General features: G+C 32.2%; 1 protein-coding gene across 1 annotated transcript; it reads right to left on the bottom strand.

Moving 5' to 3' along the window:
* Positions 1-1,306: 1,306 nt before the first annotated feature.
* LOC108343835 (anaphase-promoting complex subunit 4) lies at positions 1,307-14,984 on the bottom strand. Its single transcript, XM_017582241.2, has 19 exons — positions 14,479-14,984; positions 14,269-14,380; positions 13,934-14,025; positions 13,044-13,127; positions 12,157-12,396; positions 11,304-11,384; positions 10,067-10,218; positions 9,766-9,926; positions 9,586-9,686; positions 9,435-9,509; positions 8,592-8,771; positions 7,549-7,631; positions 7,372-7,470; positions 5,365-5,469; positions 4,700-4,838; positions 4,321-4,548; positions 4,063-4,215; positions 2,121-2,202; positions 1,307-1,571 (listed from the first exon to the last, which is right to left on the bottom strand). Exons 1-19 carry the CDS (start codon positions 14,545-14,547, stop codon positions 1,477-1,479), a joined length of 2,331 nt encoding a protein of 776 aa, XP_017437730.1. The 5' UTR covers positions 14,548-14,984; the 3' UTR covers positions 1,307-1,476.
* Positions 14,985-16,992: the final 2,008 nt, after the last annotated feature.

The following is a 16,992-nucleotide window of genomic DNA, read 5'->3' as shown; positions in this document are numbered from 1 at the left end:
AACCAAGATAAATTCATATACAATCCCAATAACAACTATAAGAAGATAAAACTATAGGATTTAAAAAAAAAAACGAATAACGAAGTACTAATATAAAATGTAGACAGTTGCAGCTTCAACACCATTTTATGATAGACCAATACTTAATTCCTAGTTTGCTCACCCTAAAACATGAACACATAAAAGGGTACACAAAAGAGTAAGCTACACATTATTAATTAGAGTTTCAAAATGTGCTAAACACATCAAATTAAACAATATCACTTAACAAATCACACACAAAAACAACTCTAGACTCAATTATCTAAATCTAAGTATTGATATATGATTTTTGATGATTTTTGCACTTGTGATGACTAATACTTTACAAATCTATTGTCAATAAATTTTATTCTACCATTCACAAAGTTAATCCATTTACTATCATAATAATTAATTTATTTTATTAATTATTTTCCAGATTTTGTAACTACTTTTTAATTATAACTATTTTTTGTAAAATGTAATTTTATAAATTTAATAATATTTTTTACTTTAATAATAGTTAAAAGAATTAATTTGTATTTATTATCATAAAGTAAACGTGGACATGGTTTTCACTAATCTTATTAATGAACATAACAGGATGACGTGTAAACATTTTCTCACATCATCTCTAGAGGTAAATGTAAAGATTAAATGTCTTGACAATAAATATTAAAAGACAAATACTTACAAAATTACAAACTAAAAAAGAAAATATCATGTTTTGATAGAAAAAAAAATCAACTCAAAATATCGCATGAAAATATTTGATACATTTATCAATGTAATGGCAAGGAAAATAACGCAAAAGCGTAGCTAAATCTATTTAACAATTGAAAGCATTACTTCACGAAAGCCAGTCAATTATTGCATTTAAATATGTCATATTTAAGTCTAATTTTTGTTCCATCGCCAAACATTTAATTCATCTACGAATATGACAGATTAAAATTAATTTCTTCCATTACTCTATCAAATTTCTCCATCCACTTCATCCTTCTAGATTTCATTTCTCGGAATACACTAAATTTCAAAAAAATTTATACTCTATACGGAATAAAAGTGGATGAATGTTTATAAATGTCTTCTGGAAAAATGTTTCCGGAATTAATTTAGTGTATTCCAAAAAATAATAATCTGAAATGATAAAATATTGGAAGAAATTTGGTAAGACGCATGAAGAAACTGCCCAGATGAAAATGGAGCAATACTTACCTTTCACGAACCGGTACTGTCGATTATTTACTCTGTTCCCTCTTATTCTAGTTTTTGCGCTGAACTCTTTACTTTTATCACAAAAAATAATTAATTAATTTCGTGTTTTTAAAATGAACGCTAATAACACATGGACATTCTACAACAATATTCGGACCATTAAGAAAATGGAAAATGATTACAACCTGGCCGAAACAAAAGCACAAAATGGTTACGAAGGAAAAATGAATTGGCGAATTATTCTGCATCCGAGACCTCATCTTCATCTTCTTCCAAAATGTAGACCAGAGCACGCTTTCTTGCAGCAAATACACAAGCCACGCCTCTAGATGCTGTCCAGGATACAAGGGTTCAGTGCAGTTTATACCCAGATTAACACAATAACCAATTAGAGGGTAGAAATCAAACATATCTTTAAGGGAGGAAAACATTAGCAACGATAATCATTATATAAATCACAAGTTTCGCTTTCAAAAGGCATTTATGTTGAAGAAGCGTTTGGGTGATCCTTAAATATAACATGTAGATCCAACCTATATTCATTACCAATTTTATCGTATTAACTTTTGTACCTCTGAATATTGTCAAATGTTAACGAAAGACTGATTACAAATAAACATTCTCCAGGAACATGATTAATTTTTGTATCAGAACTGAAACACATTTAGTTAATTTCCTAAATTTGATTATTGTAATGTACCCCTGATATAATTGCACCAAAAGATCAACACGCACTACATGGTGATTCATAAATCAAATACGCCGCATGAAATTAAATTTAGGGTAGATACTCTGCGGTTAAGTAGAATCGGTTTATTTACAAAATTTAATGCATTTTAACCATCGGCAGAGAGATAGAGATAGATAGAGACAGTACTCACCACTAACTGCCAAGGGAGCAACTACAGAATGTGGGATGGTGCGAGCTTTCTCATCCTCAATATGCAAGTAAGCAACAGAATCCTAGACACATAATAACAAAAATATGACTATAATGAAATATAAAAATTATAAATACCTTCCTTAAGCAGACATCTATACAGAATATAAATACAGATAATGGTAATTTTTAAGATTATGATAAGATTTGAGATTTTACGAGAGAGTCTGAAATTGTGATACAATTGGATTGATTTCACAGTAATGATTTCCTTTTATTATATAATTAGGGTAATTGGGTTTAATATCTTGTAGATCTTATAATTTATTTTTTTCAAAATTATGGGAAAACTCTTGACAACGTTTCTGTTTATAAGATAGGCCTAGGAGCCAGCTCTAAGCAGGTTTTCAGTCAAATACTTGTTCCACGACTGTGTTTATCTCATACAGCCCATTACAAGTGGATTTGATAAAATTCAACGAAAATTAGTCATCCAAATACTGCAGCCGCTGCCAATGTTTGTTATCAGTCCTTGGTGTTCCCGTCATCGAGTTTATCTTCCTCAGATTTCTCTCCATCAGTGTTATATAGTCCCAATCTGACCCAGTTTAACTGTTGGTCATCTCGTTGGCTGTGGCATTCTACTGTTTGGTTGCCGCCTTACTTTGTACGTTGTTCCTCTCTTGGTTTGGATGCTGCATTTGGTTGTTTTTACCATATGATATCTCGTTTGCTTTTGGGCATATTGTGACTGTTTTTCTTGTTTTCACCATATGATATCTTCTTGATCTCACGTCTACAATGGCTAGTAACAACACATAATCCAGCAGTTCTGAATTCTAAAATAAGGGTTTGGTGTCTTTTTTTTCTTATGGAAATCCTACACTAGTATCAGTAAAACTTGATGGAAAAACTATTTGAATCGGGCAGGCGCTGTCACGACAAGGTTCCATAATCAAGAGTTTATGATCGTCTTATAAGAAAGAAGTCTCAGAATATTGATCAAGATAGGTGAGATGATTGGGAATAAGGAAACTGCCAACTAGTATCTCACAGCAGTCCATTGATCCAAAATTGTCGAATGTTTATTCAAATGATATACAAATATCCAATGCCTTAGCCTGTTAGGAACCAAGAATTGAAAAGAGAGACGAAAAGTTTTTGTTGAATAGAGTGAAAAGAACAAGAAATAGGAGAGCACTCTCTCCTTCAAACGCTTCCCCTTCACAAAAAACTAACAGTCTACAAAATTCAGCCCCTTCCTCCTCTCCTTTCGTGTTTATATCTAACTAACACCTCAACTAACTAACTCATAAATATTCTAACTATCTTAAATAATTTCTCTTCTCCGTGTAACATGTTCATAATTATTTATACAAACAGAAAATGAAAACAAAATATTTTTTTTTAATCAACCAGACCCTTAATTTCTTTTATTCTTTCGTTTTCATTTTTGCCTTTTTGATGAGTAAAAGAGCTATAAAGAAAAGACATTCAGAACAAGGGAATTTTTTGTACCTTAGGAGGAAATTTCTTTGGACATCACACGCTTGATCATTGATTAAATTTCTCTATTGCCTCCTAGGCTTGGTTAATTGTAATTTCTATACAACTAAGGAGTTATATGCAGTATACGTAAATGAAATATTTACATCCCCTTTCACTTTGAATTTAGAGATGTTTTACTTTGTCTGATCCTCTTATTTTCATAAATTCTATTTAGTATTAATGACCCAAAACCAAGGGTAAGCTTTCTAGGGATATATTCAGTCAGGATGATTAAAAAGAAAATGTGAAAAGCCTTGGCACCAAAGATACAGGGGACCTTAACTAACAAAGATAACAATAAGTGTTAATAGAAAAAAGAGTATTGGTTACATAAATCACGAATGTATACCATAGACAATGAAAACAAGGGACATAAGACAACTAGGACAGCTTACCTTAAGTTCTGGTAATCTCCAGACATCTATATGAGCAGATCTTGATATAGAGATATACGGTAGATCACTTGCTTGCAGAATCACCATACAACCATCACCAGCACTTTCTGATGTGTTAGTAACTTTGTTTAGTAACAAGACAATTTGACTATCCTGTTTTAAACATCAAAAAATGAAAGGATAAATGTGGAGATTTGTGAACAATAAAATTGAGACCATAAAAGCTGTATGATGAAATACTTCTAACTTTCTCGTTACCTTATACAAAGACAGATCCACACATTGATAATCAACAGGAACATGTAACAGCACCGCTTCCAACGTACTGCACCCCTTCTTTAGGCAGTGTGAATCATGCATGAATCCTCTAACTATGCATAGGCAATTTATAATATCCGAGAAACACTCATCAGGTACTTGGAAAGATACATAATCAATAAACTGATTTTGACCAGTTTGAGGTGTCACAGAAGCTCCAGAAGAATCCTACATCAAAAAGCACGAAGTGAATAAAATAATACAACACTATAATAGAATTAGAAACCAACCGACATCAAATTCAAATGACCACAGACATAAGGAAGAAAAAGGCCTCTAGTTCTTACTGACTAGATTAATAGGAATCATCGAGAAGTACCTCATAATATGATACTGAAGTGGGAATTCTCATGGATGATGATTTTGGCAAAGTTGGTACAGGAAACAATGGTAGTATATCCTCGCAGAGTATCTTTCTTGATATTGTGGTAAAAGGCATTTGAAAAGCCTCTTTAAAGCTGAAAGACAATGACGTCACAATGTAAATCTGACAGAAATACAGTGATATGGCTAGAACAATCTGAAAAAGATATGTTTGCAATTTAAAAATACAGTGATACTATCTTCTCTGCTGAGTCCAAGCGATAAGTGGAAGCTTTTAGGTAAATCAATTTTTGAAAAGAGATCCCTTTTTGTTGAAACTATTTTAAGATAGTATGCATTCAAGCTCAGGTCTAAACCAGTAGAGCAATAAATTGTATGAGTCATAATGCTTCATGATGCTTCATTGTTCATCTACGCTAACCTCCCAAGGTTATATAACTATGAATAATTCAGTATTTCTTTACACTATGGAATAAGAAAAAATTTACACAGGAAAAACAGATAGTTTTGTTCATGACATTTCTCAATATTTTTGCAATTTCATTCATAACAATTTAAGCACTATAATCACCAATTTGGTTCATGAGTGTATGGAAGGTCAAGATAAACAGAAAAAAGGTATTGTCTAATTAGACGGAATAAAAGGGCAAAAAGAAAAACCTTAGTTCCATCAACTGAAATTCTTTAGCCAATGTTCTCCTTAGATACTCAATGTCTGAAAATCCCCCAAATTGAACCAATTCTCTAACTCTTTGCATTGTTTCCCTGAAGAAAAAGAAAAAATCAAATTAAAATGAGATTAATCTCAGGAACACAGACTAATATATAAGGCTTAAACATCTTTTTAGTCTATGTAAAGTTAACAACTTATTTTGGTCTATAAATTTTTTTCTATTTTTCCTCCCCATAAAATTTGAAATAACTCTTTCTAGTCTATATAAACTGTGTAAATTTTGATAGTAGTCAATGTAAAATGTTTATCTTTGATTTTCATCCCCCGAAAATTTTCAATAACTGTTTTTTGTCCCTTATATATTCGTTTTAAGATTAAGAGTTTTTTAGGTGACACAAGTCGACATTATATTACAATAATGATGTGTCACTTGGAATGGTCATTAACCTTTTGTCCAACACATAAGTAGTTGATTAGTATCATAAAATACTAGGAATCAAAAGCCTAATTTTCAATTATAGAGGAGCCAAAAATAAAGAAAAAATTTACAGGAACCAAAATTAAAACTCAATTATTTTACAGGGACTAAGAAATATTTAAGCATATATAAAATGTACATTGTTTTGAATGATTATGTAACACTGCCTACATGGCATCTCAGTAAAGGCATGCATGATACGTATTACTTGGGACTAGAAGACAGAACTGAGACTCAAGTACAGGTCAATTTGGACATCAAGGAGTACCATACTGCAATCAAGAAGGTGAAACAATGGAGATGGCCTTATTTGGTTGATCATAAAGGAAGAAACTTATTTTGAAATACAGAATATCAGTGAATTATACAATCCATTGGGTTAATCTATTCAGAGAAATAAAGCATGGAGTTAACCAAGTTGAAACACGAGGGATCAATACAGGAGTTTACAAAAGTACTGGAACTTCTTTCATCACGAGATAAGTATTTACCTTTACAACAATATTTGGAGTGTTTTTAAGGTGAGTTGCGACCTGATACATCAGGCCCAAACTTTTCAGTCCAAAAACAAGAATTTAGGCTGTTTAATATGCTGCACAGAGTAAAGAGGTAGAAATGCACTTGTGTCCCAAAAAAAGTAGGCAAGAAAAAATGGGATCTTTTAGCAGTGTTTCAAAACCATCAAAGGGTTCTGTGGTCCACATGATCGTGCAGGATCAATTATTACAACAAAGAGGAACGATAGTGTAATTTCAGACCAGTTTCAAACTCAAATATGAATCAATATAGCCAAAACAAAGGAACTTCATCTGTGATGTTCTCAGGGAGAAGAACAGAGGGTGAACACTGAAATTCAGCAGAGAGCAATAAAGGCCTGCACCATTTAACATACCAATAATTGATAGAAAGGAAAAACAAGAAGTGTTTATGCTTTAAGCTTGGAGAAAACTTTCACCCCTAACATCAATGGGCAAAAGAACAATTAATTTAGGGAAATGTGGGTGAATTTTTTTGTTTAATTTAAAAAAACTATAATAAACAGATTTCTATTTATTTTTATGTGTTTGTCTAATCTGATTATTTTAGATGTATTTCTCAGCTTTTTTAGAGAAGCAAAACCCATGGGATTCTTAAATAAGTGATTTTTTTTTTAAAAATGATTATTTCAGATCAGAAATACTTATTTTAAGTTTTAAAAAAAAGTGATCCAATGAATCACTAAACAAAAATGAAGAAATTGTTATTGCAGTGGATAAAGATGGTGGAGTGGAAAAACCAAATTCCAACTGTCAGCCTTGGAAAAAAAACTGATTCTTCAGTTGACAGCAACAATATGAACTGATAGTCAGGGACAGATGGGCTAGTTATACGTAGAAAATAACTTCTTCAGAAATCAGTTGTTTTAGAAACAAGGACTATGGTTATTTACGTGTAGAAAAAACTGCCGGTTTAATTCTCACACAAATTGATAATAAACGGAAAAATATAAGAGAAATTGGAGTAGAAAACAACTTACAAATCAATTTCAACTTCATATTCTATTTCAGATATTTCCAGCAATTGTTTAACAGGATCTTGCTCGTATAGAAACTTCAAGAATATAATAACAAGTTCACTGCCAAAACCAAAAATAAATTCAGACAAAAATCAGCTTTTATAATAATTCATAACATTAAGGAATGTTTAAATGAACCTGTTATACGGTAGAAGCTGGTCACTTGGTTCTGACATGAGTAATTTTATACACTTTAATAGCCAGTTGAAGAAGTTTGAGTACTGGTTGAAAAAACATAAAGAGGAAAAAAAATAATATCAAAATAATAGATACAATAGGCTTTTATAAAAACGCATTCGTTGATATATTTCAAACATTATTTTCTGTGCAGACATGTGAAATCCAAATAAGTGTTCCATCATTCCCAAAACATCCAATCACAAGCTTATCATCGGATCCTATCCTCCACAATATTACATGCTCATAAAGCACAGTATAAGAAATGGTATCATAATCAAAGTAAAAATGTGATAACATAATACATAGATTTTCACCACTTCAAACACATGCACTCCTTTCCGTAAAAAATGTTGCTTCTGACAAGGAAGCAACATTTTTTCCCTGAGTTTCCACCAAATTTATCCTAATAATTAAATATTAGAAGTCAATCAATATATTTTTTATAATAGAACCACAAGCAGCAATGTTTTAAAACTAGACCAATTATGAAACCGATAAAGACAATTCAATGGTTGAACCACAGTTCATTAAGAAATAATTCAAATATATTTTTATTCTTATATAATATATTAAGTGATGAACTAAAATATAGAATTGTCACAGATTAAGTTATGCAAAATTTTAAGGATCATATTACAAGTCCTACAACATAAAAAATTCATAGTAAATACTTAATAGAAATACATACGTAAAACTCAATCTTTGATTATTTAGAAAAAGGTTTTGAATAAAAATAATAATAAACCATCACCTTTTCAAAATCCAGATTTCTGAACTGGATTTTAGCCACCAGTTTTTGACTGATCTAATGAGCTAACTAGCTTCAGGTCATATTAGCTGATCCATTTTTACAAACTATGATATATGGAATTTGAATAACTATTGTAGCTCTCATGGAAATATATAGCTGATAACAATTTAAAGACCATGATAACAACAGAGCTAAAATTGAAAAATAAAGCTATATTCTACAAGATTCATTTAAAACAAAAAAGGCACACCTGCTGCACAACAGATGAAAGAACCCTCATAAATCGTTCAACTTGTACAAGTAGCGTACCAGCCTTTTCTGTTGCATTGTTAATAAGTGATTCATCCAAGCCAATGCTGTGATAGCGTGCTCGCCATCTTGAAAGCCCTCTTAGTTCTCCTATTCTGAATGCAATAACTTCTACAGCAGGCTGAAAAATACATTTAAACTTCCATGAGAGCTTAAGTGAAGTGTGTACAAATACTGAATAAACTCAAAAGTAAATGAACTTCTAATCCCATGTCAAGAATGGAACAGTAAAAGTTCAGGAGATTGCATGAATACGCAGGAATTTTTATATCACCTAACAATTTATTCAATACCCTACCATTTCACCTTTTGTGTTTTAATCTCATGGTAATTCCCTGTCAATGTTATTAAAGTAAGTGAAGCTACCCATTTTCTTCTAGAAAGGTCAGCCAATTATATGAAGGACCCTGTGTGACAACAAAACTAGAACTTTATAACTATAATTGCTGCCCCAATTCTTCCGGACAACATCGAACTTAAGCCCCTTCAAGCTGGCCACAGGGGACAGCCTCTGAAGACCTAAATTATTGTGATAGGAGCAGACTTGCCTACAATGCCTACTTTGTTAATACACGGTGGGAGTGAAATAATGACGTAGCTCAAACCCATTAATGAGGTTTGGAGAAAAGTTATAGAAGAAAGAAAAAAAAAAAAAACTTTTCATTGTCTTTGAAAAAGACTACAAAAGGGTGTAACAGGAAGTTGTTTGCCATGACAAATTTTAAAATATTTGCTTTCAAACAATATGTTTCTCCTTATTGGTAAACATTGATGTATATTGTACCTGGAGGTGGTCCAAGACAATACGTTGAAGTTCTTTGCCTGCACCAGAGAGAACCTTTGAAATACGCTTGACACCCTGTAAAGAAAATATGTTGCTGAATGAAAACTACATCCACAAAGAGGAATGCAACTATATAAGACTGTAAGTATACCACTTCTCCCAGAGTGTTAACGAGAAATTGATGAACTGGTGGGCTAGTCCTTGCACCACCCAAAAGGCTCAGAAGCTCCTCTTGGGGTGAGGAATCAAGTCCTAGTAATCCAAGACAGGAACAAGTAAATTAAAGTGAGTGTAATGACTAAAACAAATTCCATAAGTCTTATTCAGTTACCATGATTTATAATCAGAGTAGACAAAGAGTTAAATTTCTCCTGGAATGTGTTCATGGCATCAGACCACTGCCTACACATAACTGATAATGATGTGCGAACAACCTCAGTCAAATCCTCAATGTTAGAAGCTTGTTGAGCTACTTGATGAAGCTCATTTTTCCTGTAAAAAAGATAGAAGGGATCAAATTGCAGAAATAAGATGCCAAATTTCATTTGCAATTGTCATTAAGGGAAAAGGTTTTAAATGTTACAAAGAAAAAAGAATGTAATAGCAAAGCATCCATTTCTCAGAATTTTTACCTATTCCAAAATATAGTAGTGTTCAGGGCTAAGCAATGCAGACCATGCTCATTGTACCCAGCCATGTCAGTTTCTCCCAAGTCAGCACCAACTTTAACAAGATCCCCTGAGCACATGACTATCAAACGACAGAGATCTTTTGATAATGCAACCTAGTGACATGTAACAACACAGCTTCCATGAGTAAGTTCCCAGGGGGAACATAACAAAACCAGTCATGTCCTTTATCTATCAGCTTATGCTTTTGCGAGAGTTATTTTCTGCATTATATTAGAACCTCTATGTTGGGTAAACTAGAATTTGATCCTAGCTACCTTCATTCTTCTGATAACAAGCTCCGTTTTGACACAAGGTAGGGAGGCTTATGCATTATCTACACTTAAAGCACAAAAGGCTCTCACATTTAAGGCGGAATTAGTAATGAAATATAGAACCATTCACGTTGCTTCACCTAAAGCTCAAGCCTTTTTCAGGATTTGGTTCATGACAGGCATTAATTAACTTATGCAAGTTGAAGGCTCAATAATTTTTTACTTAAATATGTTTTTAGTCCCATAAACTGAGTTTTGAGTTTGGTCTCCAAAAAAAAATTCTTTGTTTTTGCTCCCTTTGAAATTGAAAATCACCATTCCCAATTACACATACTAGTGTTGAAATATAATGGCTACATGTATCACCTAAAAAAACTCTTAAAATCAGTGATTTAAAATTTTAAAGGGATGAAAATAAAATGAAATAAAATATTCTACAGGGACGAACACAAAATTCACAGAAATTATAAAGACTGATTTCAAATTCTACAGAGATGAAAAAAAACTATTAAAAACTTGTTAATTTTACAGAGACCAAAAATATATATAAACCATATTTTTTCTTCACTGATTCATTCATGACTGATGCATCAATATATTGAACATGGAATCTCCTCTTTGACCATAAGATCGAGACAGCAGAACTAGATTCACTAATTTATTTACCATTAATCTTTTGGAAGAATTTCAAACATCATTGCAGTCATCCATAAAAAGTTTTTGATGTAGTTCTTCTGCTTCTTTGATTGTATTTTAATTTGCCCTTCTCATATTTCAAAATTTTAAAATGCGCATTAGGATGTTAATTAATCAACTAGTTAATTTTAAGCATCAAGATATAGTTTAGGGTTTTCCAAATTTGGTCACCAACTAAATGGAACTGGAAGGCAAATGAAGTTCAGTGATCAAAACAAAAGAGAATCTACCTTCTGTATAGAAGCATTTGAAACTCTGTTAGTCGTTTCTGCACCATCATGGCAAGTAGGAAAAGTGAGGTTGTGTATGTTCTGAAAGGAAATAACCACAAGATGTTCTAATATTAACTAAAAAAGGCAAAAAATATAAAGGTAACAGAGAAACAGACAAGTCTAACTTGATATTAATGTTTAGTATTAATTATTTTACGAGTGTTTCTCTCTTAATATTATATTGGCTTTAACAGAAGAAACATCAACAAAAGGTAATGTATCCTATCTTCCAATGTTATTAGCAATATCTTCTTAGTTAATTAAGTAATATCTAATACTACACCAAAGCAAAGTTGCTTTTTAACGCCATACAAAATTATTTAAAATCCCGCTAATAAAATATGTACCCCCACCTTTGTCAAGTCTATCTGTCAATTCCTAAAATCTCAACCATGTAATAAATTTCTCACAGTAAAAACGCATGTTAAGCTTACTAACCAATAAGGAAAATATATGAACAGAAAACAGTATATAACAGGACTTGGGACCACATGAATCAATGACACCACAATAGTAACTAATTAAGAGATCATTTTAGTCACTTTAGTAATCAAATATTAGTTATGCTGCAGATTAAACCACAATTAAATCATAATCTTCCGATCTTGACAGACAACCATGTAGGTCCCCCATACACTAGGATTTAAAACAAAAACTAAACTGCTTGAAAGAAGAAACGGTAAATAAATGATATATTAACTTAATATATTAACTAACACAAGCCCAAAAGCCTAGGATGTCATTCCCCATCACACCTCATAATTAATTTATATAATAAAAAAATGCTAATTTCTGAGAGACAACGACTTACAACTTTCCCTATAGGGAAGATTCCAAATATACTAAAATAAATATTTCCATCTTTATCTGCACTGCATAGGATGTTGAATCGTTGGTGAGAAGAATTTGACAGCTCCTGAAATGAATCTTCACTATCATCCATGAACCCATTATCACCAGAAACCAACCCAGGCATCCGAGGAACTCTTGGAGCAGGAGGAAAGAAACGAGAGGTTCTATCTTCATACTTAGAAGTATAACCATGGTCATCCTAGAAGAAAATTTAAGGAGGAAAGATTAAGATAGAGGACGAAAAGAAAAATAAAGTAGAACATCCAGTCAAAACATCCAGACTCATCATATACAAGATCTTCACAGTACAGTCAAGACATTCATTCCCAGGTCCTCTCAATTTTCCTCCCTCTCAACAGCACCAATATATGAAGCATTGATGTGGGATGGTACTCAGGTATATTTTCTTTCCAAATATAATGTGTCCGTGTTTTAGTTTGGAACATAAGTTTTAATAATCATGCAGGAATATGAGAAACAATAAACCAAAAGAATGGAATTGATGTTTAAAGTTGACATTGTGTACCTCTTGCATCTTTTGTATTTAATTCCACCATTTATTTTACAGATTCTTCCCATTCTTAACTCTAATACTACCAACTAAATCACAAGAACTAACTATTTTCTATTTAGAGCATACGACAATTGAATCAACAAAGTAAAAAATAATATCCATAGTTTTAACACATGCCTAAGCATCATATCTCACTTCGATTTTGCTAAATAAAGGTACACATAGAAACCATATTATAGTAGATAACAAGTATCTTCAAGACATTCCTCTGAATCAAAATTGATCAACCAAACTAAATACCAAGAGTGGCCATCACATAGAAAAGAACATACTGTAATGAGCTGACTTTCCTCCTCCCAGTTGAGACATATAATGGCTGCGCAATGTGATTTTAAGCTTCTTAGCAGCTTTCCATTCTGCTTATAGGAAATATAAAAATTAGTTATGTTACAGAAAAAAGAAAAGGAAATAAACCACAGACTCTATCCACACGCAGACAGAGAAATAAAAGCACCATTAAAAATGAACAGATCCACTTAGGGCCTGTAATTTTAATGTTCAAAATCCTTTCACCATAAAGATGTTCCAATGCAAAATATATGACTAAGATTAATTTGGACACTATTTCAATTACATTCCACCGTTTACAATCAAATCTACCAAAATCTATTCTACCCAACTTTGAAACCTGCAGACACTTTATATATCAGATAAACATGATTCTAAGCTTTTATCCCATCCTGCTAAGAAACCAACAGAATTACTAATACTAACCATGGTTGGCCTTTTATTGATAACTCTTCCTCAGATAGAAGAATATCCAATCACTTACTTGTTAGACTAGCAAATTTCAAAAACCATATTACAAAAGTAATCTTGAACAAGTAGAAGCCTTGATCCTCAGTTAAGATCAGTATTAGTAGAGATATTCAACAATGTCTCAAAATGGTAAAAGCACAGAGCAAGATGATCAATGCTACATGAATTATAAGTGAGACTAAACGTTAAGTAGCTTGCTTAACCCGCACGCCTAATAATAAAAACTCAGTCCTGGAACTCTTAGAAGTTCCACACGTACATTTTTTTCTTTAGATGTGTCATATCAAATAAAACATTTATTAACACATAACATAACCAGAAGTATTACAAAAGAAAAATCAAAGCAATCAAGAACAACGGACTAAAAAGATTACTTATAAAAAACCCAAAACAAAGCACCCACCTCAACATCATGCAGTGACACCATCCCGTCGTCAAGCCCAACAGCAATTGCTTTTCCATCAGGACGCCAACACAAGGATGTGATGCATTTTCCTACAAGGCAAAGAAACATTCCATGACCACCGAAGCAAGCAATTGAAGCAGCATTTAGTACGCGACTATAACTTCGAATTCCAAAAGAAAAGCCAGAACAACGCGTGGCTTATCGTTTCAACACATTTCCAAATTGTAAGCACTTCACAAGGCATCAAAAACACCGAACATTCAAGTATAGCAATTTTCACCGTCTATTTAAAATCAAATAAACAGAAGAAAACAAGTGAGAGAAAGAGAGACCTGGAGCTATGGTCCATAACCGTTGCCAATTGAAACGATGGAGCAGGATCTTGGAGTCATCAGTAACCATAGCGAGCAAGTCCTTCTCCGGATTCCACTCCGCAATCGTGATCTATGATTCATAAGTCGTTCATAAAATCTAACAAACTTTTAAAACGGCATGGAGATAGCTTAACAGTGACCCAAATGTGAAAGTTAAATTGACAAAACCTGAGAAGCGAGGGGTTTATCGAATTGAAGCTGGAAGGGAAGCATGCGAGAGGATTCATCAGTTTCCATGTCTAACGGAAACACTGAGCTTCCGAGAAAGTTCTAAATGTATACTGATTAAACAATATTAACGGAAGTAAAGTGCGAATGGCGCGAGTGAAGTAAAACCCTAAGCAGTGAAGTGAGGGTGGTTAAGACCAGACGAACAAAAACCTCGCCAATGCACCACTGAAATCGAAAATACACACCACTTCCCCTTCTTCCAAGTGCACCAACTATACCAGACGAAATTTCAGTGCACTCTGTTGCCTTCAAATTTCTTTCCAAAACCAACCTTCAAATCGCAATGCGAACTCCCACCAAGAACCCTAACCCCATTCTGGTTGCGAAAAAAATTATATCCCCTTCTTCCAAATATCGAACTCGGAAAATTACCTTCCGGCTCTCCCATTTCAATGCAATCTTCTTTTTCTTTTCCTTATTATTCTATCAATTTTCAACTTCCCAAATTACTCTTTTACTTACTGTCATCTTGGAACCCACACATAGCACGTGTCATTTGAATGTAAAGAACAAAATCACTTTTCATAAAAAAACTAAAAAAAGAAATATAATTTAACATATAAAAGCTTTTTATATTCATTTTACACTATTTTTTTATTTTTTATTTTATAAAAATATAAAATATTTACTCTATTATAACTATTTTATTTTTATATTATGTGTTAAATAAATATAAAAATGTGTTATTCTATTGTTACCAAAAGAATGTATGTATGAGAACTTAATGAATTTTTCATTAAAACCAAAAGGATATAGTTATATAGTTATGAGGATTAAATGAGCAAATTAAAAATATATAAAGTAAAATAAAAAGAAAATCCCTTGTTTTACAATAATAAAAAACAAATCCAAGCCTATTTTATTTTTCATATTATATTAAACTAAAAAGAAAGAATACTACGTCTTCTTCCAGTTATAGGAACTGTTTCAAGCGTATCATGTAGTGGGTGAGATTTTGAACCGCGTGGCCAGCCACAGACAACATGCATGTCAGACGTATCCACCAATGTCAATTACATACAATATTATATATGTTTATGCCTAGAAATTAACACTAATAAACCGGCTTTCATTTTTAATGCAGATTGAACTCCTAATCTCTCCTCTATATAAACTAATATCCACACATTCTAAAATCACACCTCTTATAACATCAGAGTCAGATAATTGAAAAGGAGCTTGGAAGAGCAAGAATGAAGTCCACAGTCACCAGCTTTGCTCTTATACTCTTATCTCTTCTCGTCGTGTTCCTTCTTGTGGTAACTCCAGCGGGTAAATCTCCAACTGTTTTAATTACTACTTTTACATATAATTGGTTTGTGATTTAATTGCTAATAAGTTTAAATAATTGGCACTCTACGTGAGGGTACGTATGATCAGGGATAACACAATTGTTTGAATAAATCATTATGGAAAAATTGTTTTGAATTTAATGTGCATGCAGTTGGAGGTGTAACATGCAAGGCTGTTCATGGCGTGGAAGAAGGTGAAACTTGCACGAGCATCTTTCAAGGTTTCAATCTGCAAGAGCGTGACTTCCTTCTTATCAATCCCAATATAAACTGTAACTTTATCTTTGTTGGTCAATGGGTGTGCGTGAATGGAGTTGCACCATGAGATTTCATCCAATTCTATAAGTGAATAAACCTATGAAGAAATAAGGAGAAACTAGTATTTTATGTTATTCTATCAATACAATCCGTGTTGCATGTTTGAAATAACTTAATGAATAAGATGAGTACTTTGATCTTTATCACTAATATAACTTGTTAAACATCCTAACCTTCAGGACTTTCAGTTATATTTATACACTTTTTTTACATAACAAATTGGGAAAAAAAATATAACGTTATATTTTATAACAAGTTTTTAAATTTTAACCGTAGCAGATGTCGACGTGATTCATTTATGCGGATTATTATATATATTAGTTATGTCTTTTTTAAAATGATTTAATGTGTCATAAATATTAGGGAGTTGAATGAATATTTTTTAAGAAAAAAAAATTATAATATGAAACACATTATTTTTAAAAGTAATAATACGAAAACAAGTAATCGAAATTTTATATGATATATAGTGAGATGCATTAAAAAAATGTATTTCTAAATGTTAAAATTGTACATTTTAACAGTTGAAAATCATCATAAATAAAAATTACTAATCATTAAAAATTGCTACAAAAATTACTTTTATTATATAATAGTTTATCATATGTTGACCGTTAATAACCATTATAAAAATATATCATATCTTATTATTATTTAACACCAATTAAAACTTGAAGAGTAATGGAAATCATTACAAGAATGATTGAGATTACCGACGGTCATAATTCGTTGGTAATGTATAAAATCCGTCGGTAATTAGCATTTATCGACGGCTTACCGACAGTCAAAATATCGTCGATAAAAACGTTGTCGGTAAACTTTACCGATGTATTTTTCGTTC

This window comes from Vigna angularis, chromosome 1 (assembly GCF_016808095.1).
Source record: "Vigna angularis cultivar LongXiaoDou No.4 chromosome 1, ASM1680809v1, whole genome shotgun sequence".
Taxonomy (NCBI): Eukaryota; Viridiplantae; Streptophyta; class Magnoliopsida; order Fabales; family Fabaceae; genus Vigna; species Vigna angularis.
This window is presented reverse-complemented; position numbering and strand designations above follow the sequence as displayed.

Bases quoted from the DNA above. Each gene is read 5' to 3' on its own strand.
- LOC108343835 (XM_017582241.2), bottom strand. From the start codon at position 14,547: ATGGAAACTGATGAATCCTCTCGCATGCTTCCCTTCCAGCTTCAATTC. The intron at 14,381-14,478 runs GTTTTGTCAATT...TATGAATCATAG, and splicing joins ATAAACCCCTCGCTTCTCAG to ATCACGATTGCGGAGTGGAA. The intron at 9,687-9,765 runs GTAACTGAATAA...TTGGATTACTAG, and splicing joins TACTCTGATTATAAATCATG to GACTTGATTCCTCACCCCAA.